The 27,031-nt window shown below is 36.0% G+C and overlaps 2 protein-coding genes across 2 annotated transcripts in view; both read left to right on the top strand.

The window, feature by feature from the left end:
- The first annotated feature begins 729 nt into the window (after positions 1-729).
- Positions 730-7,864, top strand: LOC131444107 (sphingosine-1-phosphate phosphatase 1-like). The gene is made up of 3 exons (XM_058614254.1): positions 730-1,747; positions 4,800-4,889; positions 5,734-7,864. The coding sequence occupies exons 1-3, from the start codon at positions 1,064-1,066 to the stop codon at positions 6,283-6,285; spliced, it is 1,326 nt and encodes a 441-aa protein (XP_058470237.1). The 5' UTR covers positions 730-1,063; the 3' UTR covers positions 6,286-7,864.
- A 1,070-nt stretch (positions 7,865-8,934) lies between these two features.
- abcd4 (ATP-binding cassette, sub-family D (ALD), member 4) overlaps positions 8,935-27,031 on the top strand; it is a 29,389-nt gene continuing 11,292 nt past the window's right edge. The window contains exons 1-9 of the mRNA XM_058613324.1: positions 8,935-9,272; positions 10,661-10,779; positions 11,263-11,390; positions 11,840-11,979; positions 12,073-12,189; positions 12,355-12,480; positions 12,846-12,896; positions 13,099-13,193; positions 13,281-13,402. Of these exons, the coding sequence (XP_058469307.1) occupies positions 9,232-9,272; positions 10,661-10,779; positions 11,263-11,390; positions 11,840-11,979; positions 12,073-12,189; positions 12,355-12,480; positions 12,846-12,896; positions 13,099-13,193; positions 13,281-13,402 (939 nt within the window). The 5' untranslated portion in view covers positions 8,935-9,231. The remainder of the gene's footprint in view (positions 9,273-10,660; positions 10,780-11,262; positions 11,391-11,839; positions 11,980-12,072; positions 12,190-12,354; positions 12,481-12,845; positions 12,897-13,098; positions 13,194-13,280; positions 13,403-27,031) is intronic.

Raw genomic sequence — 27,031 nt, 5'->3', positions numbered from 1 at the left:
GACGGTGTATCATGGCTCCTACTTAATCACGTTAATCACAAACAAAGTTAAGGGAATTCAATTTAAACTTAATTAATGCTATTAAAAAAGCTATAAAAGCTACTAAAACTATTGCTGCGTGCACTAATAGAATTTGTATACAATGCATTTAGTGCAAAAAAAAAGGATTTTAAATAAAATAATGTTATATTTTACATCTTTCATACCCATTCACACGCTTCAACATGGGGTTAAGTGTCTTGCTCAAAGACACATATAGAACATCAGGGCCAGGAATTCAAACCACAGCCTTCCAGTTGACAACTCGCCCTACCACTGCGCTATGGCTCAATCCTAACTCCTCACTCTTTTTTAATACGTTTACTTCTAAAACTTAAGTACATTTTATATCATAAAATTACTTTTGATACTTAAGTACAGTAAATGTCATATACTTTAAAATGTTTGCGTAAGTAATATTATAAAAAAGTGACTTCAACTTCTAACAAAGTCATTTTCTGGTAAGACATTTGTACTTTTACTCAATTATTCATTTTAGGTACTTTATTCAAGACTGTGTAATAATAATAATACAAATAAAAATAATTGTAATAATAATATAATATTGTATTATTGTGCTTTCATGAAAGGACCAAATAAATAAACAAATTAATAAAATAAAATGTGTCATTTTCGGTACATTTACACTCCGGTCCTGTAGGTGGGGGTACTGCACTGTTAAGTTCGCCCAACAGTAGAAGAAGAGTCAGGCCTGGCTGAGGCAGCGATTGTGGTGAAGAGTATTATTTATTATCTGTGGACTAACTGTAAAGTAATGGTTAACTTTTATGGACTTTGGATGCTTGCCGTCCACAACGTCGCGTACAGCGTGTGATTTTTGAGAGCATTCACCGGCAGCTGGAGGTGGAGACTCGTGTAACTGCGGTGTTGATATCCCGGTAAAGCGAAAGACATCAAAGCCGCTGAGCTGCGCTTCCCCCTCTTCTAATTTCCAGCGACGAACATGAACTCCATCTTTAGACAGCATCGTTTTATATTTTAAACTAACCGCTGTTTTAAAGTCATGGCGAACGACGGCTTAGTGAAGACGTTTGTAAACGTGTGCAATTATCTCCAGGAGCCGTGTCATGTAGCGAGGTTTCAGCGTTTGTGCGGCGTTAAAGGGACTTTTACGGACAAGTCGCAGAAGCCGAAGGCGGGACACACGGACCAGGACTGCCCGGGGCTGAAGCAGAGGATCCGCAGCTCGGACGTCAGTGTCGGTAATGGAAGAGCTGGAGATGCCGCAGCTGCATCGCAGGTTAACGGGACGCTGAGTGATGCCGACCCTGACGCTCCATCAGCGGCAGCGGTCGTCGACCCAGACGCCGCCAGATCCAAACCCCTCCGGAGGAACTCCCTAACCGGAGATGTGGGTCAGGAATTCCTCATCCACAACAAGTTCCTCTTCTACCTGTTCACGTTTGGGACCGAGTTGGGCAACGAGATGTTCTTCATCGTCTTCTTCCCCTTCGTCTTCTGGAACATCGACGCCCTCGTCAGCAGGAGGCTCATCGTGGTCTGGGCCTGGAATCTGTTCGTGGGACAGTCCACCAAGGACATGGTCCGCTGGTCCCGGCCGGCGTCCCCCCCTGTGGTCAAGGTGGAGGTCTTCTACAACTCAGAGTACAGCATGCCCTCCACACACGCCATGACCGGGACAGCCATACCTTTCTGTCTCTTCATGCTGACCTATGGACGGTGGCAGGTGAGAACTCGTCTAATTTCTACTCAGTTCTTCTCATGTTTGGATGCAGGTGATGGTGTCCACGTAGACCAGGGGTCTGCAACCTGGAGAACCAGGAGAGACATTTTTGACCTTTCACCCAGATATAATTAATCTAGTGCCACAAAAACTATTGACACAAAAAATGAAGATGCTATCACACAATACGTTGTGTATATATAGATATATACAGTATAGGTATAAAAGAAGAAAAGGAAAAGAGAAAGAAGGTCTAAAATATGAGGTGTCCACTTTTTAAATGAAATTTTAAAAAAGCTAAATTACAGGGAGCCACTGCAGAGGGGCTGAAGAGCCACATGCGGCTCTAGAGCCACAGGTTGCAGACCCCCTGACATAGACCACAGTGGAATAATGACACTCTGAAACATGATTTTACAAAGTTCATTGAATACAACTCTAAGCTCAGCAGCTCTGGATTCTGCATTGCTAGTACTAGCTCTCATGCTCTGGATCTTTCATGTTTCATTTGAGCAAATAATTCTTACTCATTACGACATAGTAATCTGTTAGTAGTGACTTGATTAGCCTGATATTTGTTAATATCAAAATGTTAATTGTACTGTTGGTTAGTTCAATATCTTTGGGTGTTTTCTGATAATTAGTCGATCAAGATATTAGTTCCCAGATGAAGTATCCTTGCCTCACAATACATACAATACATACATAGTAGTTGATTATTGTCAGTTTAAAGTAGAAAACAAACATGCATAAAATGTCTGGTGTTTCAGGAAGTGGGAGTTAGAGGACGTGTGGGGTTCACTTGAGTTTGTTGTGTCAGGAAATACACACAGTGGAAAAAGAAAATGGGTTATTACAGAGTAATAGTCTGTTACATTTATATTCACAATGTAATGCAAATGTTTGTCTTCTTATCTACGTTTTAATATGATTCACTTGTCTGTTTGTTTTCAGTTAGGCCAAATGATTTAAACTTCCCTGACCTGTTTTTTCCATTTTGCACAAGTCTTGTACGACACACACAAGCTGAGGCTAAATGTAGTAAGAAGATATTAAATGGATACATATAAGATGCAGTTTATGTCTGCAGCTGGTGCTTAGAGAAGTTTAAAGCAAACTCCCATTAAAGCAGGATGCAGGGTGTGCCAGGAAAGAACAAGTGAGGAACAGAAACATTGCTTTGTTCATTAAGAGGCTGTTAATACTTACAGTATTGTTTAACCATAAGCAGGAAAGAGTAAATGCTAAAGAATGTTTTTTTTTGTTTGTTTTTTTTAAATGAATGTTTGAGGAAGAGAAATACATTAGTCCCTCCAGTTTTCATGTTTTTTCAGGTTTGAGTGGAAGTAAACGTGGTAAGGATGGTTATTGTACTTCTGAAGGACAGAGAGACAGAAGAGTTTTTATCCAGGTCAAAGTTCAAAAACAAAACAAAACATGTTTACCTGTTGATATGTGTTGTGACCCATGGAAGAGCTGAATTCTCTACCACCCGTGTAGAAAATAGATCAACTCCACAGATAAGCAACCGGCTGCCTGCATCACTAACCTGTGACTCAATGAAAAATGTTTGTGTTGGTAAATTGCTGAGGAAATGTCAGACACATTATTTAACCTTTATTTATACAGGTTTCCCCATTGAGACACGGGGTCTCATTTTCAAGAGTGCATGCACAACAATAGACGATAGTATCTTCTGCATGAAGATGTACAGATACATTTGTATTTTGGCCCACAACACTGACACAGATAGTGAAAAGAGTGAGACCTAAGACTGAACCCTGTGGCACACCTTTAGTAATGTCGAGAAGGCTTGGTCTGACAGACCCATATCTCATATAGATCTCATGATCAACATGTGACAAATGCCTTGGACAAACCAGAAGTGCAGCACAGTAATTCATGGCATCCAAAGCCTCCTACTAAGCTGTTTCCTAAAACCGGACTGGTGAGATAGAATGTTGTTTGAACTCAAGTAGTCCTTGATTTGATCATTCACCAGCCTTTCAAAAAACTTTGCTAAAATGCAAAGCTTGGAAATTGGTCTGTAATTATTCAGCATGGTGGGATCACCACGTTTTAGTAAGGGGGCTACAAATGCAGTCTACCAGACATCAGGAATTACATTTTTGGAAAGATTAAAAACATGTGACACTGGTTCAGCTATAATATGGGCAGCTAGTTGTAAGAAGAGGGGAGGAGGATTATCAGGACCTGCAGTATATATGAAAGAGTTGCTGTACAGTGACTTTACAGCCTGTATTGGGTTTAATATAATATTGATAACAAGCTAAATGTTTTACCCTTTTCCCTCCTGCCTAATCAATCTAGAGGTACCACACAGCCCTGCCTGTATTAGATCAATCAGTGGATACTGATAGTAGTAACTGTATTTATTAACGTACATGTAAGATTTTTAATCCTCTAAATTTTCATTTGAATTTATTTATTTAGATTTATTCTGACATATTTGCATATTTGACATATTCATATGCCAACAACTGTCAGCTCTTTTCAGGCGACATTCTCCTCTTGTTGTTTCTTGTGACACTGTTCACCTTCCCTTATGCATTGCATGACTAAATCAAGCTGAGGTTAAAAGAGACAAACCAAGGGGGCCAATATCAGGGAGGAAGAGCTGAGCACCTCAGAGGTTTTGTTTTTAATAATGTTGCTGTGCAGTGTATGGACGGAGAGAAGTGAACTGTCTGTGGAGCCTGAACTTTCACACTGTCATCAAGTTCCCTGCAGTGTCACAACCTCGAAGCCTGAAGAACTGAAACATTAAGAAACAGAATGCGGTCACTGAAGGTTACGCGAGATAAGATGCAGATCATAAACTGCTAAGTTGTGTTCAAAGACACCATGTTTCGACACTGACCTTTGTCTGAACTCCTTCAAAGAATATCAGTCAGAAGGAACTATGCACTTTTAAGGTTTTGTTGAATTCTAATACTTCCAAGAGTACATTAATTATGATTGTATTATCTCTGTATGAGGCTTTTATGAACTAGTTATTTTCTAATATCTGTGTTTTCTCTTTTTTCGTCCACAGTACTCGTTCCTGTTTGGCCTTTGTGTTGCTCTCAGCTGGAGTGTCCTGGTCTGTGTGAGCAGAGTCTACATGGGGATGCATTCCATTCTGGTAAGCATTTTAATAAAGCAATATCAAATAAGTAATCCCTCTCCAGGTTATGAAAGTGTAAGTGTAGCTGCAGCATGTTTTAACCTATCCAGCACTTGTGTGTGTATATGAAACGTCTGTGGGTAGACAGATGTCTGTGAGAGAATTTTGTTTCTCTCACATTTCTGAGAAACGCATAACTAAGTCATGTGAATTCTTCAGGTGTATAATTTTAAACTCAAAGACTCTTAAAAGGAGGTGAAGAAGTCAATCGGCACCTTTTTTAAAAAAAAAAAAAAAAAATCCAGGGGTAAAGTATTGTGCAAATGAAGGAGTTATTTTTTAATGAAGCATATCACATGAATGATAATTAGCCATACACAGAGCTAATAAACACATAAACGCTAGTAGATAAGGTTAGATTAGATTCAGTGGCCTAACAGGAAAGGCTAAAATTGTATCATTCTATTTTTATATGGTTATAAGATCATATCTGTATGTTCTTGTGTTAGAGTTTAGTAGACAGTATCTCATGGGGCAATGCTTCATTTGTTTTCATTCGATAGCATAGTGAAGTTCGACTTAAAAAGTTATGTCATATCATTGCAATTCAATATTTTATATATATATATATATATATATATATATATATATTTTTTTTTTATGATATTAATTTTCATATACCAAGGGCTTAGCTGATGAAATAACTGTTAGTACAGAAATTATCAATTTACTCCTGGAGCATGCACTCATTCTCATGCATAAATAAATACCGTTGTATACCGTTTTAAATTTTACCACCTAGCTCTACAAATCATTTATACCTAGTTTATATGAACTTCTTCATGCTGTTTCTGTGTTACAGGAGGTAGTCACTGGATTCCTGTACAGCCTTCTCATTCTCGCCTTCTTCCATCCAATCTTGGATAAGATCGACACCTTCTACATGATGAGCCACTACGCTCCACTCGTGATTGTCTTGTCACACGTGAGCCTCGGACTGGTGGCTTTCTCCCTGGATTCCTGGAGCACCTCTCGCGGTGATACGGCTCAGGCTCTGGGGACCGGAGCCGGAGCTGCTTTGGCTACTCATGTGAACTATCAGCTGGGGCTGCTGGTGGATCCCCCGCTGTCTTCGCTCCCTCTAACGTTACCACCAATAACCACTGGCTTGGTGCTCCGCTCCGTGCTGCGCTTCCTCTTAGGCGTCGCTGTCCTCCTAGTCACGAGAATGGCAATGAAGGGAGTGACTATTCCCTTCTTATGTCGACTGTTTGGGCTGCCCACAGACGATGTGAGACGGGCGAGGCAGCACATGAAAGTGGAGTTGCCGTACCGTTACATTGTCTACAGTGTTGTGGGTTTTAGCTGTGTCGTTGTGGTGCCTCTCCTCTTTGGGATGCTGAACCTTGCCTGAGCTTGTGTTGAGACTGTCATTGTACTGCTGACATGTTCACCCTGCACGGTGAAGGCAAACAGCATTTAGTTACATGCAGATACATTCTCTGACATTTAAAGGAGTAGTTCACAAATCCCATGAACAGATCATAGTTCAGTTTGAGTATTTCCTACTTTAAACAAGTAGCTTCACTGTTGTCCAAAAAAAGTACATGAATGAGGCACACAAAAAACAACCACTCTATTTAGTTTAGTATTCTAGAGATTAGAGTTGAGAGTATTTACAAAGAATTTTCTTTGCAGTTACAGAAAGTGTTAAATGGCAAACAAACAGGATACTTAACATTCTTCCTTATGTTATTATATCCTTCTTAATTTATACATGCATCCTTGAAAATGTCCAGTAACTGAATTTTACATCGTGAAAGAGGAATGTATTGTTTAGGGCTGCAGGTTTTCACTCAGCTATAGCCACAAACCAAAGATAACCACTTTATTGTCATATAAGAGCAAATAAATCATTTAAGAAGGTTAAATCACTAATAATAATGAAACTTAATAATGAATGAATTATTGCAGCCCCAGTAGTATTAAAAATATATGTATTAAACTTGCTTTTATTCTTAATTTGAAATATTTAATATGTTTATAGACTAAACCTTCTTTAAAATCAAGTTAAGTTTGAATCACTTCCACCTTCTGCCTTAATTAAAAAAAGTATTAATTTCCATCCTAAACTGGTCCCAGTTTGAGTATGTTTTATCTGCATCTTCAGTTTGAACCAGCGGGTCTGGAACTTAGAGTCACAAACTGGAGGAAATCAGAAAGTAAACAGGTTTGATTTTGACCTTTTCATGGGATTTGTTGTCAGGACTCTCCTGTGGTCAACACATGCAAGTGTTAACTGGAACTTTTAATACAGAATCTATCCTGTTGTACATTTCTATCATATAAGTGAAACCTATATAATGATGTTTTTTGAAGCATCCCAGATGCTAAGAATAAACCAAACCATGAATAGTTGTGATCTCATTTGTTTTACAAATACACAGCTTGGGATGAATACAACCGTATTTAAACTGAACTGAAATCTCTTTGTTGTGCTCCAACATGTTTTTCCATGTCCATAATCAGCGTTATTCTGTTGCCTTTCTTGCACCACAAAAATAGTTTGTAGTTTTTGGCGCAAGATGAAAATGAAGTGCTCTTTAGACTAAAAAGAAAAGAATTTAGCAGAACAGAAGAAAAACAAATATTTTTGATAATTTATTTTATCATCATGATAATCTTGGGCTGAAGTTTTGTTAAGAAAAAAAATTGAAATCGAAATATATTGCTATGAAACTCAGAGACATTTCAGTTGTTCTTATGCCGTAGGACATACAAACACTGACTCTAGCTCTCGTCTAAATGTGGAAAATTATTATTTTTTCTGTAATTTATTAATTGTATAATGCTCATGTCAGAAGATGAATGCCAGAGCTCTTATATCATGGATATTTATAGATCTAATATTGCCATTAACTCTCTGTATTTGTTATGCAAGAACTGTATCTGGAAAAATATGTTAAAAAAAAATAAAATATTTAAAACTTTAATGCATGTTTGTATTATTTTTGAATAATTTAACGTGAGAATTAAAACTGCTGCTAATTCCTGTTAAGTGCAGGTTTTCTGAGAAGATCTGACTTTTTCAGTTTTCCAGATGTTTGTTTGCTGGATTTTCTTTAGACTTACAACTAAATCAAAGTGATCTATTGTATGTATTAAAAAGGTGACAGAAAAAGTTCTGTCATATTTATTTAACTTTTTTAATAGTTACATCAGCAAGTTGTAAGCACATTTCACATGAATAGTGTATGCGATATGTGTATAATTATAACACTCAGATAGATAGTTAGATACTGTATATTATTTTAGTACCTCACAACACAGAGATAGAATATGCTGTGCTGACAAAGTTGACTGCCTTTTCCCCCAACACACCACACTGGTGTCATGCTCAACCTTTGAGCAACTCAGATAAGGTTTCGGATTTGTATCTGGTATGTAATCAACATAAAGTGGACATACAATGATCTACACGTGGACAACAAACCTCTGTTGGACTCTTGAACCTCTTTCTTTGGTCTTGAAATCTAAAGAATTCTCAGAGGTCAGCACTCACTCACCCTCACATCCACTCATCATGAGAAATATTTACTCACTTATTTGATTTCTAAAACAGAGTAGAATGTGTGTGTAACTGAATAAAATGAAAACATTTTTATTCTTTGGGGGGAGTTTTCACACATAAATGATGACATCCAGTTTGTCCAAATAATATTTTGTACTACTGTCTCTGGCGTCTGTCTCTGAACTGGTCTGGTAATATACAGTATACACTGTGTTTACATGTGGTTTTAGAGGAGTAAATATGTATGCTCCAAGTAATTTAAAGTTTATATTTGTTGGAATGTGTAAGTTATTGAAGTGTCTTTGTTAATCTTTATATGCACTCAATAAAATAATTATTAATTATTATTAGTAGTAGTAGTAGTAGTAGCAGCGGTTATAGTGGTTTACACAATAGTTTCCAGCGCAAGCCGTTTCAGTTCACGCATGCGCATATAAAACAAAACACTTTTATTTTGAAAACCTACGTACATAAACGCGGAAGTCCGGACTTTTACTTTCACGCGTTCAAAACATTTGGACGTCGTTTTACAGAGAAGTCACAAGACAAGCTGATAGTTAAACAATGTTCATGTAAATACGCTACGTTAAGACGCCGTCAGAGGAGTAAAGAAGGTTATGTTTTTCGTTCTTCTTCTCGCTAACCTCTGTTTACCTGTGACCCCGCGGTGAAATCACGCGTTAGTCTGAGGGTTAGTCTGAGGGTTAGCTTGACTAGCCGATTACGAGTTGGTGCTCAGCATCATCATCATCATCATCGGGTCAGAGAAACGCATGCTGAGCTGAGCAGATGCCTCGTCTGGAAAAGTCAAAAGGCAGAAGGTCAAAAAGGTAATATTGTAATATTATACACATAGAACAGGTGAAGTGTGTCCATATTAACAGTTAAACTATGCGTGGGTCCTCTGCTAATTCAAGTAATACCAGGGTTTTTTAGTTGTTGTTGTGTAAACAGTGTACACTCACTGCGTCAGCCTCATACAGTTACACAGTAAAACCTCCCTAAAGTAAATATTTGTGATGAAAGGAGGCATAAACGCCATATCACTATAGTTAAGTGACAGGTCAGTCATTGTAAAAGTAGTAATTGTTCCAAACAATAATAAAAATACTACTACTAATAATAATGTTTGCATTTAGAAAGCATTAATGGAGCATAAACCTATACCAATGCTGCTCAGTCTCCCACAGTGTCAGTACAAAATCTACTTTAGGTTGTTTATCACATTTGAAACCTGTGGTGCTAAAAATTTAAACTAGGGACGATTTTCATAAATAATTAAAAATAAATTTCCCATGTTTCACATCATTAATCCATATTTTAACAAAAATTACATAGTAACATAGAGAGTTGTATGTAAGTCGAGGTATGATAAACTGCAGTGTAAAGCAGCTTTGAGTGGTCATCAAGACTAAAATAAAAAAAACTTACTATTCCATGGCATTTTTAGTAAAGTTATGAGGAAACATGTTGAAAACTCCCCTATCTTGCAAGGGTAACAGTTGTTTTAGAAAAACACTGAATCTGGATCACCACCAATGCACTGTCATACATCCACGAAAATGTTATCTGACCTGTTCTTAATATTTTGAGTTATGCCGACACACAAATGCTGGCAAAACATAACCTCCTTGGTGTTGGCAACAAAGGATAGAAAACAGAGGCAGTAAGAATGCCGTGGATACATTATTTAGTTATTAAAAAACAACTTGGTTTAAAGAGGATAGAGTTCCAGAGAAGAGTGGGGGATACTGCACTGGATGCCCTGTCATATTTATAGGTTGTCTGGCAGGTTTTCGGAGCTTGGTGTGTGTGTGGTGTGTGTGCAGGTTTATGTGACTGATGCAAATAAATGGAGGAATTTCCACATCGCAAAATCACATATTGTGATGTAAGTCAATAAGATTTAAAGCAACAGTGTTCCACCTATTTTCCGACCTTAAAACAACCGTTTCAAAATTAATATTATGCAGCACTGCCTTGTAACACGGGGGAATGGAGCCGCTTTTGGGAACATTATGTGAAGTGAGTAACTTAATCATAGTTAACCAACAGCAAGATAAAGAGTAATGATAAGGAAAAAGAGGATTTCGTCCTGGCATGTTTGCTACAGTGACATCACATGCCGCAAAATCTACATGGTGTTGTTTTAAATGTATTTTTTTCTTTTTTCACATGTGCCTTTATTTGTCTCTGTGTGTTTAATTTGTAATGTCAGACCAAAATTGGACTGGCAGTTTGTTCAGAGGTTCTGCAACATCCAGAAGGTCCTGTTTCCATCATGGAGCAGTCAAAGTGTGCTGATGTTTGGGACGCTGCTTGTTGTCACACTGACAGGTAATAAAACAGCTGCTTGTTTAAGAGGAGTATTGCAGCTTGGAGTGTGTAACTTTTTCTAGGCTCAGTATACGACTTCTATGAGCCTTACTCAAAAAGAATAATCATTTTTATTATTTATAGGTTATTCTGGCGTTGCTTTTGAATTGAGAATTGTCTTTTGTTTCATTTGGCAGCTCTCCAGGCTGATTCTGCAGCGTTGGCAGATGTTTAATTTTCCTTTGTCCTGTGTTGTGATAGAAGCCTGTAGATGTTTATATCACAGTTTAAGTCATAGTTTCACAATCTTTTCACCTCTTGTAGCTGCCAAAGTGCAAAATCCAAACTTCCTGCTTCATCTTCTATCATTAGAATGCTGTACTGTTACTATGTTTTTTATCTACTGACCTTTAGCTTAATGTCATTTTCGTTGTGTTGTTTTACAAGTCTCTGCTTGAGCTGCATCTCAAAAATGTGCTAACACTTCTCTTTTGCTGTCATCAGAGCAGCTGATCATTTACCAGGTGGGTGTTCTCCCCAGTCACTTCTACAATGTGCTGGCAGACAAAGATTACTCGGGCTTCAGCAGCCTGGTGGGCACAGCCATCGTCCTCATCTTACTCAACTCCACAGTAAGTGGACGCAGCAGCGAGTGCTGGCAGAAGTTGGCCGACCTACTCTCCTGATATTATGAATACAATGCAATATTCAGAACTTGTTTACTACTGAGCAGATTGTTGCCGCAGCAACACTTTTACATCATTCATACTATCATTATTGTTAGGAGGTGATTTATTGTATGTTTTTTTAAAATGGACTTATGATTGCTGTTATAACTGGCAATAGCATCTTTATCAGGTTAGGATGACCCAGCTTCTTCATTTTACAGCCTTCACACTTTCCGTTTTGTGTAGTTGGATTTTGAACCTGATAACCATGAGTTTATTATTATTCTGAAACAAATATTACCCACACTGTTTATATTTACCTAATTGCTGTCATAGAAACGACCTTTTTTATTGCATCTCTGCTGCTTTTTCTCTCTGAAAGACATTTTTTTCCTTCTCTTTCTCTCGCCTAGCTGAAAAGTCTCGACCAGTACATTTGCAATCGGATGTATGTCAGCTGGAGGAAGACGCTTACCGAGAGTCTCCATACGGCTTATTTCCAGGGCCGAGTCTATTACACGATTAATGTTTTAAGAGAGGACATAGACAACCCGTAAGAATACAACTAGTCCTTTGTTTGCCCTCTGAAATTAAATCATTTCACCTATCGGAGTGTGAAAGATAAGTGGTGTTGTTTGATTTTCAGAGACCAGCGGATCAGTCAGGATGCAGAGAGGCTGTGTAAGCAGATGAGCACCATGGCTAGTCGCTTGATCATCTCACCATTCACACTGACTTACTACTCGTACCACTGCTTTTACAGGTGTGAGCAAAAACAACTTTGCCACTACTTTCTTTTATATAAGGGGTTCTTCATTGTATGCTCTAGTACTGCTGTATGAATGTAATTCTCTTTCTTTTAAACTTTGTGTCGATACCACTGTGGTCGTGGAAGGCACAGTTGAAGTAAAGTTTCCTTCTTTTTCAGCACTGGCTGGATTGGTCCTGTGAGCATCTTTGGCTACTTTGTGATTGGGACCATTGCCAATAAAATCCTCATGGGGCCGATTGTGTCAACTCTGTTTGAGCAAGAAAAACTGGAGGGAGACTTCAGGTAACGTTTCCTGTAGCTACTCTGTGTACACAGTGTGTTTTAGTTACAGAAACAAACATGTAACCGGCCAGTCAAAATTACTTTTCTCTGAACTTTAACAGAAAGGTTTGATGTTTTTTTCAGCTTTATTTGATGCAGAATCTTTCCAGGTTATGTCAAGGAAACCCCTTCTTTTGTAAAGAGGAAGTGAGGCCCAGAACCTTTTGCCTCTTAGGAAGCAACACAGGATATGTGTTGGCTTGCATGGTCGACCTTTTGAAATTTTACCCGTCTCATGTTGATACAATTGTATTTTGTATTGGTGGAGGAGAGTCAAAAGAACTATGTGTTTTTAAATGTTAAATATAATGTTTTCCCTGTTTCAGATTTAAGCACATGCAAATCCGTGTCAACGCAGAGTCGGCAGCTTTTTACAGGTATGGACATGATTGTGTGCAGCAAAAGGAGGGACATTTCCAAAACGGTGACACACCCCTTTTGAACTTAAGCAGGAAATCTGCTTTCCTGTGATTTAAATAAACATTTGTGTCCATGTGAGTTCCTCTGACACATCAGATCACACAGATAATGTGATCATAGCTATTGAGATCAAGTTGCTCCCTGTTTTTTTTTTTTTAGAGCTGGTAAAGTGGAGCACATGAGGACCAATCGAAGACTGCAGGCGCTGTTACAAACACAAACAAGTCTGATAAATAAAGAACTGTGGCTCTATAGTAAGATAATCCCACACACACACCTTCTTACTCTGTAATATGTTGTTCACACATGTAGAGATTTAACTGTGAACTCTTATCTTTCAGTCGGAGTGAACACGTTCGACTACCTTGGAGGATTTCTCAGCTACATTATAATCGCTATTCCCATCTTCACTGGTATTTATGATGGCCTCAGTCCTGGTGAGCTCAGTGCTCTCATCAGTAAGGTGAGCGTTTTTCCTGGTGGTAATCTTGAACTTGGAGATTGTAGCTCTCTGACAAACAAAATGAGCTCTAGTTACTTCACCCCATGTAGTGGGAGTAAAGTGTTGTCTTTAGTGGCTCTGTGTCTGTCTGTCTGTTTGTGTTTCCGCACTTGCCAATATGACCGAGGCCGAATGAGGCTTGTTGTGTGAATGGATTGAAGTCTGCCATCTCTGATGTTGTCCAAATATTGACAAAAAAATCGTAGTTTACTATGTTGTCCAAAGCATTTTGGATGACCTACTAACATGACTTTTTTGTCTCATTTTTGACCACATACTAACCTATGACTTTTTTGTCTCATTTTTGACCACATACTAACCTATGACTTTTTTGTCACATTTTGGACCACATACTAACCTATGACTTTTTTTGTCTGATTTTGGACGACATGCTATAGTATGACTTTTTGGTCAAATTTTGGAAGAAATGCTATAGTATGACTTTTTGGTAAAATTTTGGACAACATACTAACCTATGACTTTTTTGTCACATTTTGAACCACATACTAACCTATGACTTTTTTGTCACATTTTGAACCACATACTAACCTATGACTTTTTTGTCAAATTTTGGACGACTTACTAACCTATGACATTTTTTGTCTGATTTTGGACGACATGCTTTAGTATGACTTTTTGGTCAAATTTTGGAAGAAATGCTATAGTATGACTTTTTTGTCTAATTTTGGACAACATGCTATAGTATGACTTTTTAGTCCAATTTTGGACGACATACTAACCTATGACTTTTTTTCACATTTTGACACTGTGGGTGGAGTGGCTCAGTGGTTAAGATCGGTATTCTGTGTGCGAAAGACAGCATGGTCGCAATGGTTGCAAGTTTGACTCCTCTGCTGGCTCATTGTACTCAATTTCATTGTAAGTAGCTTTGGATAAAAGCGTCTGCTAAATGACATGTAATTTTGGATGACATACTAACCTATGACTATTTTGAACAACATGCTACATAGTACGACTTTTTTTGTCAAAATTTAGACGGCATACTATAGTATAACTTTTTTGTCAAAATTTGAAGACATACAATAGTATGACTTTTTTGTCAAAATTTGGACGACATGCTATAGTATGACTTTTTGTTAAAATTTTGGATGGCATATTATAGTATGACTTTTTGGTCAAATTCTGGACAACATGCTATGGTATGACTTTTTTGTTAAATTTTGGACGACATGCTATAGTATGACTTTTTTGTCAAATTTTGGACGACATGCTATAGTATGGCTTTTTGGTCAAATTTTGGACGGCATATTATAGTATGAATTTTTGGTCAAATTTCGGACGGCATGCTATAGTATGACCTTTTTGTCAAATTTTGGACGACATGCTATAGCATGACTTTTTGGTCAAATTTTGGACGATATGCTATAGGATGACTTTTTGGTCAAATTTTGGACGACATATTATAGTATGACTTTTTGGTCAAATTTTGGACGACATGCTATAGTATGACTTTTTAGTCAAATTTTGGACGACATGCTATAGTATGACTTTTTTGTCAAATTTTGGACGTCATGCTATAGTATGACTTTTTTGTCAAAATTTGGACGACGTGCTATAGTATGACTTTTTTGTCAAATTTTGGACGACATTCTATAGTATGACTTTTTTGTCAAATTTTGGACGTCATGCTATAGTATGACTTTTTTGTCATGTTTTGGACGACATACTAACCTATGACTTTTTTTCACATTTTAAAGAACTGCGCACCAGATGGGAATTGAACCCACAATCCTTGGCCTACAAGGCCAGTGCCTTATTCATTTGGCCTCAAGGCCAATTGTTGACAACATACGAACCTATGACTTTATATAATAGTATGACCACATATAATAGTATGACTTTTTGTAAACTTTTGGACGACATGCTATAGTATGACTTTTTGGTCTAATTTTGGACGACATGCTATGGTATGACCTTTTTGTTAAATTTTGGACGACATGCTATAGTATGACTTTTTTGTCAAATTTCGGACGACATGCTATAGTATGACTTTTTTTATCAAAATTTGGACGACATGCTATAGTATGACTTTTTTGTCAAAATTTGGACGACATGCTATAGTATGACTTTTTGGTCAAATTTTGGACGACATGCTATAGTATGACTTTTTTGTCAAAATTTGGACGACATGCTATAGTATGACTTTTTGGTAAAATTTTGGACGACATGCTATAGTATGACTTTTGTCAAAATTTGGACGACGTGCTATAGTATGACTTCTTTGTCAAAATTTGGACGACATGCTATAGTATGACTTTTTGGCAAAATTTTGGACGACATGCTATAGTATGACTTTTTGGTCAAATTTTGGACGACTTGCTATAGTATGACTTTTTGGTCAAATTTCGGACGACATGCTAAAGTATGACTTTTTTATCAAAATTTGGACGACATGCCATAGTATGACTTTTTTGTCAAAATTTGGACGACATGCTATCGTATGACTTTTTGGTCAAAATTTGGACGACATGCTATATAGTATGACTTTTTGGTCAAATTTTGGATGACATGCAATAGTATGACTTTTTTGTCAAAATTTGGACGACATGCTATAGTATGACTTTTTGGTCAATTTTGGACGACATGCTATAGTATGACTTTTGTCAAAATTTGGACGACATGCTATTGTATGACTTCTTTGTCAAAATTTGGACGACATGCTATAGTATGACTTTTTGGCAAAATTTTGGACGACATGCTATAGTATGACCTTTTTGTTAAATTTTGGACGTCATGCTATAGTATGACTTTTTTGTCATAATTTGGACGACATGCTATAGTATGACTTTTTTGTCAAATTTTGGACGACATGCTATAGTATGACTTGTCAAAATTTGGACGACATGCTATAGTATGACTTTTGTCAAATTTTGGACGACATGCTATAGTATGACTTTTGTCAAAATTTGGACGACATGCTATTGTATGACTTCTTTGTCAAAATTTGGACGACATGCTATAGTATGACTTTTTGGTCAAATTTTGGACGACTTGCTATAGTATGACTTTTTGGTCAAATTTTGGGTGACATGCTATAGCATGACTTTTTGGTCAAATTTCGGACGACATGCTAAAGTATGACTTTTTGGTCAAAATTTGGACGACATGCTATAGTATGACTTTTTGGTCAAATTTTGGGTGACATGCTATAGTATGACTTTTTGGTCAAATTTTGGATGACATGCTATAGTATGACTTTTTGGTCACATTTTGGACGACATGCTATAGTATGACTTTTGTCAAAATTTGGACGACATGCTATAGTATGACTTTTTGGCAAAATTTTGGACGTCATGCTATAGTATGACTTTTTTGTCATGTTTTGGACGATATACTAACCTATGACTTTGTTTCACATTTTAAAGAACTGCGCACCAGATGGGAATTGAACCCACAATCCTTGGCCTACAAGGCCAGTGCCTTATTCATTTGGCCTCAAGGCCAATTGTTGACAACATACGAACCTATGACTTTATATAATAGTATGACCACATATAATAGTATGACTTTTTGTAAACTTTTGGACGACATGCTATAGTATGACTTTTTGGTCTAATTTTGGACGACATGCTATGGTATGACCTTTTTGTTAAATTTTGGACGACATGCTATAGTATGACTTTTTTGTCAAATTTCGGACGACATGCTATAGTATGACTTTTTTTATCAAAATTTGGACGACATGCTATAGTATGACTTTTTTGTCAAAATTTGGACGACATGCTATAGTATGACTTTTTGGTCAAATTTCGGACGACATGCTATAGTATGACTTTTTATCAAATTTTGGACGACATGCTATAGTATGACTTTTTTGTCAAAATTTGGACGACATGCTATAGTATGACTTTTTGGTCAAATTTTTTGACGACATGCTATAGTATGACTTTTGTCAAAATTTGGACGACTGTCTATAGTATGACTTCTTTGTCAAAATTCGGACGACATGCTATAGTATGACTTTTTGGCAAAATTTTGGACGACATGCTATAGTATGACTTTTTGGTCAAATTTTGGACGACTTGCTATAGTATGACTTTTTGGTCAAATTTTGGGTGACATGCTATAGCATGACTTTTTGGTCAAATTTCGGACGACATGCTATAGTATGACTTTTTTGTCAAAATTTGGACGACATGCTATCGTATGACTTTTTGGTCAAATTTTGGATGACATGCAATAGTATGACTTTTTTGTCAAAATTTGGACGACATGCTATAGTATGACTTTTTGGTCAAACTTTGGACGACTTGCTATAGTATGACTTTTTGGTCAAATTTCGGACGACATGCTAAAGTATGACTTTTTTATCAAAATTTGGACGACATGCCATAGTATGACTTTTTGGTCAAAATTTGGACGACATGCTATCGTATGACTTTTTGGTCAAATTTTGGATGACATGCAATAGTATGACTTTTTTGTCAAAATTTGGACGACATGCTATAGTATGACTTTTTGGTCAATTTTGGACGACATGCTATAGTATGACTTTTGTCAAAATTTGGACGACATGCTATTGTATGACTTCTTTGTCAAAATTTGGACGACATGCTATAGTATGACTTTTTGGCAAAATTTTGGACGACATGCTATAGTATGACCTTTTTGTTAAATTTTGGACGTCATGCTATAGTATGACTTTTTTGTCAAAATTTGGACGACATGCTATAGTATGACTTTTTTGTCAAATTTTGGACGACATGCTATAGTATGACTTTTTTGTCAAAATTTGGACGACATGCTATAGTATGACTTTTTTGTCAAATTTTGGACGACATGCTATAGTATGACTTTTTTGTCAAATTTTGGACGTCATGCTATAGTATGACTTTTTTGTCATGTTTTGGACGACATACTAACCTATGACTTTTTTTCACATTTTAAAGAACTGCGCACCAGATGGGAATTGAGCCCACAATCCTTGGCCTACAAGGCCAGTGCCTTATTCATTTGGCCTCAAGGCCAATTGTTGACAACATACGAACCTATGACTTTATATAATAGTATGACCACATATAATAGTATGACTTTTTGTAAACTTTTGGACGACATGCTATAGAATGACTTTTTGGTCAAATTTTGGATGACATGCAATAGTATGACTTTTTTGTCAAAATTTGGACGACATGCTATAGTATGACTTTTTGGTCAAACTTTGGACGACTTGCTATAGTATGACTTTTTGGTCAAATTTCGGACGACATGCTAAAGTATGACTTTTTTATCAAAATTTGGACGACATGCCATAGTATGACTTTTTGGTCAAAATTTGGACGACATGCTATCGTATGACTTTTTGGTCAAATTTTGGATGACATGCAATAGTATGACTTTTTTGTCAAAATTTGGACGACATGCTATAGTATGACTTTTTGGTCAATTTTGGACGACATGCTATAGTATGACTTTTCTCAAAATTTGGACGACATGCTATTGTATGACTTCTTTGTCAAAATTTGGACGACATGCTATAGTATGACTTTTTGGCAAAATTTTGGACGACATGCTATAGTATGACCTTTTTGTTAAATTTTGGACGTCATGCTATAGTATGACTTTTTTGTCAAAATTTGGACGACATGCTATAGTATGACTTTTTTGTCAAATTTTGGACGACATGCTATAGTATGACTTTTTTGTCAAAATTTGGACGACATGCTATAGTATGACTTTTTTGTCAAATTTTGGACGACATGCTATAGTATGACTTTTTTGTCAAATTTTGGACGTCATGCTATAGTATGACTTTTTTTGTCATGTTTTGGACGACATACTAACCTATGACTTTTTTTCACATTTTAAAGAACTGTGCACCAGATGGGAATTGAACCCACAATCCTTGGCCTACAAGGCCAGTGCCTTATTCATTTGGCCTCAAGGCCAATTGTTGACAACATACGAACCTATGACTTTATATAATAGTATGACCACATATAATAGTATGACTTTTTGTAAACTTTTGGACGACATGCTATAGAATGACTTTTTGGTCTAATTTTGGAGGACATGCTATGTTATGACCTTTTTGTTAAATTTTGGACGACATGCTATAGTATGACTTTTTTTTCAAATTTCGGACGACATGCTATAGTATGACTTTTTTTATCAAAATTTGGACGACATGCTATAGTATGACTTTTTTGTCAAAATTTGGACGACATGCTATAGTATGACTTTTTGGTCAAATTTTGGACGACATGCTATAGTATGACTTTTTTGTCAAAATTTGGACGACATGCTATAGTATGACTTTTTGGTCAAATTTCGGACGACATGCTATAGTATGACTTTTTATCAAATTTTGGACGACATGCTATAGTATGACTTTTTTGTCAAAATTTGGACGACATGCTATAGTATGACTTTTTGGTCAAATTTTTTGACGACATGCTATAGTATGACTTTTGTCAAAATTTGGACGACTGTCTATAGTATGACTTCTTTGTCAAAATTCGGACGACATGCTATAGTATGACTTTTTGGCAAAATTTTGGACGACATGCTATAGTATGACTTTTTGGTCAAATTTTGGACGACTTGCTATAGTATGACTTTTTGGTCAAATTTTGGGTGACATGCTATAGCATGACTTTTTGGTCAAATTTCGGACGACATGCTATAGTATGACTTTTTTGTCAAAATTTGGACGACATGCTATCGTATGACTTTTTGGTCAAATTTTGGATGACATGCAATAGTATGACTTTTTTGTCAAAATTTGGACGACATGCTATAGTATGACTTTTTGGTCAAACTTTGGACGACTTGCTATAGTATGACTTTTTGGTCAAATTTCGGACGACATGCTAAAGTATGACTTTTTTATCAAAATTTGGACGACATGCCATAGTATGACTTTTTGGTCAAAATTTGGACGACATGCTATCGTATGACTTTTTGGTCAAATTTTGGATGACATGCAATAGTATGACTTTTTTGTCAAAATTTGGACGACATGCTATAGTATGACTTTTTGGTCAATTTTGGACGACATGCTATAGTATGACTTTTGTCAAAATTTGGACGACATGCTATTGTATGACTTCTTTGTCAAAATTTGGACGACATGCTATAGTATGACTTTTTGGCAAAATTTTGGACGACATGCTATAGTATGACCTTTTTGTTAAATTTTGGACGTCATGCTATAGTATGACTTTTTTGTCAAAATTTGGACGACATGCTATAGTATGACTTTTTTGTCAAATTTTGGACGACATGCTATAGTATGACTTTTTTGTCAAAATTTGGACGACATGCTATAGTATGACTTTTTTGTCAAATTTTGGACGACATGCTATAGTATGACTTTTTTGTCAAATTTTGGACGTCATGCTATAGTATGACTTTTTTGTCATGTTTTGGACGACATACTAACCTATGACTTTTTTTCACATTTTAAAGAACTGCGCACCAGATGGGAATTGAGCCCACAATCCTTGGCCTACAAGGCCAGTGCCTTATTCATTTGGCCTCAAGGCCAATTGTTGACAACATACGAACCTATGACTTTATATAATAGTATGACCACATATAATAGTATGACTTTTTGTAAACTTTTGGACGACATGCTATAGAATGACTTTTTGGTCAAATTTTGGATGACATGCAATAGTATGACTTTTTTGTCAAAATTTGGACGACATGCTATAGTATGACTTTTTGGTCAAACTTTGGACGACTTGCTATAGTATGACTTTTTGGTCAAATTTCGGACGACATGCTAAAGTATGACTTTTTTATCAAAATTTGGACGACATGCCATAGTATGACTTTTTGGTCAAAATTTGGACGACATGCTATCGTATGACTTTTTGGTCAAATTTTGGATGACATGCAATAGTATGACTTTTTTGTCAAAATTTGGACGACATGCTATAGTATGACTTTTTGGTCAATTTTGGACGACATGCTATAGTATGACTTTTCTCAAAATTTGGACGACATGCTATTGTATGACTTCTTTGTCAAAATTTGGACGACATGCTATAGTATGACTTTTTGGCAAAATTTTGGACGACATGCTATAGTATGACCTTTTTGTTAAATTTTGGACGTCATGCTATAGTATGACTTTTTTGTCAAAATTTGGACGACATGCTATAGTATGACTTTTTTGTCAAATTTTGGACGACATGCTATAGTATGACTTTTTTGTCAAAATTTGGACGACATGCTATAGTATGACTTTTTTGTCAAATTTTGGACGACATGCTATAGTATGACTTTTTTGTCAAATTTTGGACGTCATGCTATAGTATGACTTTTTTTGTCATGTTTTGGACGACATACTAACCTATGACTTTTTTTCACATTTTAAAGAACTGTGCACCAGATGGGAATTGAACCCACAATCCTTGGCCTACAAGGCCAGTGCCTTATTCATTTGGCCTCAAGGCCAATTGTTGACAACATACGAACCTATGACTTTATATAATAGTATGACCACATATAATAGTATGACTTTTTGTAAACTTTTGGACGACATGCTATAGAATGACTTTTTGGTCTAATTTTGGAGGACATGCTATGTTATGACCTTTTTGTTAAATTTTGGACGACATGCTATAGTATGACTTTTTTTTCAAATTTCGGACGACATGCTATAGTATGACTTTTTTTATCAAAATTTGGACGACATGCTATAGTATGACTTTTTTGTCAAAATTTGGACGACATGCTATAGTATGACTTTTTGGTCAAATTTTGGACGACATGCTATAGTATGACTTTTTGGTGAAATTTTGAACGACATGCTATAGTATGACTTGTCAAAATTTGGACGACGTGCTATAGTATGACTTCTTTGTCAAAATTTGGACGACATGCTATAGTATGACTTTTTTGTCAAAATTTGGACGACATGATATAGTATGACTTTTTGGTCTAATTTTGGACGACATGCTATGGTATGACCTTTTTGTTAAATTTTGGACATCATGCTATAGTATGACTTTTTTGTCAAATTTCAGACGACATGCTATAGTATGACTTTTTTGTCAAATTTCGGACGACATGCTATAGTATGACTTTTTTTATCAAAATTTGGACGACATGCTATAGTATGACTTTTTTGTCAAAATTTGGACGACATGCTATAGTATGACTTTTTTGTCAAATTTTGGACGACATGCTATAGTATGACTTTTTTGTCAAATTTTGGACGACATGCTATAGTATGACTTTTTTGTCAAAATTTGGACGACATGCTATAGTATGACTTTTTGGTAAAATTTTGGACGACATGCTATAGTATGACTTGTCAAAATTTGGACGACATGCTATAGTATGACTTTTGTCAAATTTTGGACGACATGCTATAGTATGACTTTTGTCAAAATTTGGACGACATGCTATTGTATGACTTCTTTGTCAAAATTTGGACGACATGCTATAGTATGACTTTTTGGTCAAATTTTGGACGACTTGCTAGAGTATGACTTTTTGGTCAAATTTTGGGTGACATGCTATAGCATGACTTTTTGGTCAAATTTCGGACGACATGCTAAAGTATGACTTTGTGGTCAAAATTTGGACGACATGCTATAGTATGACTTTTTGGTCAAATTTTGGATGACATGCTATAGTATGACTTTTTGGTCAAATTTTGGATGACATGCTATAGTATGACTTTTTGGTCACATTTTGGACGACATGCTATAGTATGACTTTTTGGTCACATTTTGGACGACATGCTATAGTATGACTTTTGTCAAAATTTGGACGACATGCTATAGTATGACTTTTTGGCAAAATTTTGGACGTCATGCTATAGTATGACTTTTTTGTCATGTTTTGGACGATATACTAACCTATGACTTTGTTTCACATTTCAAAGAACTGCGCACCAGATGGGAATTGAACCCACAATCCTTGGCCTACAAGGCCAGTGCCTTATTCATTTGGCCTCAAGGCCAATTGTTGACAACATACGAACCTATGACTTTATATAATAGTATGACCACATATAATAGTATGACTTTTTGTAAACTTTTGGACGACATGCTATAGTATGACTTTTTGGTCTAATTTTGGACGACATGCTATGGTATGACCTTTTTGTTAAATTTTGGACGACATGCTATAGTATGACTTTTTTGTCAAATTTCGGACGACATGCTATAGTATGACTTTTTTTATCAAAATTTGGACGACATGCTATAGTATGACTTTTTTGTCAAAATTTGTCAAAAACATGCTTTTTGGTCAAATTTTTTGACGACATGCTATAGTATGACTTTTGTCAAAATTTGGACGACTGTCTATAGTATGACTTCTTTGTCAAATTTTGGGTGACATGCTATAGCATGACTTTTTGGTCAAATTTCGGACGACATGCTATAGTATGACTTTTGTCAAAATTTGGACGACATGCTATAGTATGACTTTTTGGTCAAAATTTGGACGACATGCTATAGTATGACTTTTTGGTCAAATTTTGGATGACATGCAATAGTATGACTTTTTTGTCAAAATTTGGACGACATGCTATAGTATGACTTTTTGGCAAAATTTTGGACGACATGCTATAGTATGACCTTTTTGTTAAATTTTGGACAACATGCTATAGTATGACTTTTTGTTAAAATTTGGATGACATGCTATAGTATGACTTTTTTATCAAAATTTGGACGACATGCTATAGTATGACTTTTTTATCAAAATTTGGACGACATGCTATAGTATGACTTTTTTGTCAAAATTTGGACGACATGCTATAGTATGACTTTTTGGTAAAATTTTGGACGACATGCTATAGTATGACTTTTGTCAAATTTTGGACGACATGCTATAGTATGACTTTTGTCAAAATTTGGACGACATGCTATTGTATGACTTCTTTGCCAAAATTTGGACGACATGCTATAGTATGACTTTTTGGTCAAATTTTGGACGACTTGCTATAGTATGACTTTTTGGTCAAATTTTGGGTGACATGCTATAGCATGACTTTTTGGTCAAATTTCGGACGACATGCTAAAGTATGACTTTTTGGTCAAAATTTGGACGACATGCTATAGTATGACTTTTTGGTCAGATTTTGGATGACATGCAATAGTATGACTTTTTTGTCAAAATTTGCACGACATGCTATAGTATGACTTTTTGGCAAAATTTTGGACGTCATGCTATAGTATGACTTTTTTTGTCATGTTTTGGACGACATACTAACCTATGACTTTTTTTCACATTTTAAAGAACTGTGCACCAGATGGGAATTGAACCCACAATCCTTGGCCTACAAGGCCAGTGCCTTATTCATTTGGCCTCAAGGCCAATTGTTGACAACATACGAACCTATGACTTTATATAATAGTATGACCACATATAATAGTATGACTTTTTGTAAACTTTTGGACGACATGCTATAGAATGACTTTTTGGTCTAATTTTGGAGGACATGCTATGTTATGACCTTTTTGTTAAATTTTGGACGACATGCTATAGTATGACTTTTTTTTCAAATTTCGGACGACATGCTATAGTATGACTTTTTTTATCAAAATTTGGACGACATGCTATAGTATGACTTTTTTGTCAAAATTTGGACGACATGCTATAGTATGACTTTTTGGTCAAATTTTGGACGACATGCTATAGTATGACTTTTTGGTGAAATTTTGAACGACATGCTATAGTATGACTTGTCAAAATTTGGACGACGTGCTATAGTATGACTTCTTTGTCAAAATTTGGACGACATGCTATAGTATGACTTTTTTGTCAAAATTTGGACGACATGATATAGTATGACTTTTTGGTCTAATTTTGGACGACATGCTATGGTATGACCTTTTTGTTAAATTTTGGACATCATGCTATAGTATGACTTTTTTGTCAAATTTCAGACGACATGCTATAGTATGACTTTTTTGTCAAATTTCGGACGACATGCTATAGTATGACTTTTTTTATCAAAATTTGGACGACATGCTATAGTATGACTTTTTTGTCAAAATTTGGACGACATGCTATAGTATGACTTTTTTGTCAAATTTTGGACGACATGCTATAGTATGACTTTTTTGTCAAATTTTGGACGACATGCTATAGTATGACTTTTTTGTCAAAATTTGGACGACATGCTATAGTATGACTTTTTGGTAAAATTTTGGACGACATGCTATAGTATGACTTGTCAAAATTTGGACGACATGCTATAGTATGACTTTTGTCAAATTTTGGACGACATGCTATAGTATGACTTTTGTCAAAATTTGGACGACATGCTATTGTATGACTTCTTTGTCAAAATTTGGACGACATGCTATAGTATGACTTTTTGGTCAAATTTTGGACGACTTGCTAGAGTATGACTTTTTGGTCAAATTTTGGGTGACATGCTATAGCATGACTTTTTGGTCAAATTTCGGACGACATGCTAAAGTATGACTTTGTGGTCAAAATTTGGACGACATGCTATAGTATGACTTTTTGGTCAAATTTTGGATGACATGCTATAGTATGACTTTTTGGTCAAATTTTGGATGACATGCTATAGTATGACTTTTTGGTCACATTTTGGACGACATGCTATAGTATGACTTTTTGGTCACATTTTGGACGACATGCTATAGTATGACTTTTGTCAAAATTTGGACGACATGCTATAGTATGACTTTTTGGCAAAATTTTGGACGTCATGCTATAGTATGACTTTTTTGTCATGTTTTGGACGATATACTAACCTATGACTTTGTTTCACATTTTAAAGAACTGCGCACCAGATGGGAATTGAACCCACAATCCTTGGCCTACAAGGCCAGTGCCTTATTCATTTGGCCTCAAGGCCAATTGTTGACAACATACGAACCTATGACTTTATATAATAGTATGACCACATATAATAGTATGACTTTTTGTAAACTTTTGGACGACATGCTATAGTATGACTTTTTGGTCTAATTTTGGACGACATGCTATGGTATGACCTTTTTGTTAAATTTTGGACGACATGCTATAGTATGACTTTTTTGTCAAATTTCGGACGACATGCTATAGTATGACTTTTTTTATCAAAATTTGGACGACATGCTATAGTATGACTTTTTTGTCAAAATTTGTCAAAAACATGCTTTTTGGTCAAATTTTTTGACGACATGCTATAGTATGACTTTTGTCAAAATTTGGACGACTGTCTATAGTATGACTTCTTTGTCAAATTTTGGGTGACATGCTATAGCATGACTTTTTGGTCAAATTTCGGACGACATGCTATAGTATGACTTTTGTCAAAATTTGGACGACATGCTATAGTATGACTTTTTGGTCAAAATTTGGACGACATGCTATAGTATGACTTTTTGGTCAAATTTTGGATGACATGCAATAGTATGACTTTTTTGTCAAAATTTGGACGACATGCTATAGTATGACTTTTTGGCAAAATTTTGGACGACATGCTATAGTATGACCTTTTTGTTAAATTTTGGACAACATGCTATAGTATGACTTTTTGTTAAAATTTGGATGACATGCTATAGTATGACTTTTTTATCAAAATTTGGACGACATGCTATAGTATGACTTTTTTATCAAAATTTGGACGACATGCTATAGTATGAC

This window comes from Solea solea, chromosome 17 (genome assembly GCF_958295425.1).
Source record: "Solea solea chromosome 17, fSolSol10.1, whole genome shotgun sequence".
Taxonomy (NCBI): domain Eukaryota; kingdom Metazoa; phylum Chordata; class Actinopteri; order Pleuronectiformes; family Soleidae; genus Solea; species Solea solea.
The sequence above is the reverse complement of the archived record's forward strand: the minus strand, read 5'-3'. Positions and strand labels throughout refer to the sequence as shown.

Coding starts and splice junctions, on each gene's coding strand:
- LOC131444107 (XM_058614254.1), top strand. CDS start 1,064: ATGGCGAACGACGGCTTAGTGAAGACGTTTGTAAACGTGTGCAATTAT. Junction 1,748..4,799: donor TGACCTATGGACGGTGGCAG/GTGAGAACTCGT, acceptor TTTCGTCCACAG/TACTCGTTCCTGTTTGGCCT. Junction 4,890..5,733: donor TGGGGATGCATTCCATTCTG/GTAAGCATTTTA, acceptor TCTGTGTTACAG/GAGGTAGTCACTGGATTCCT.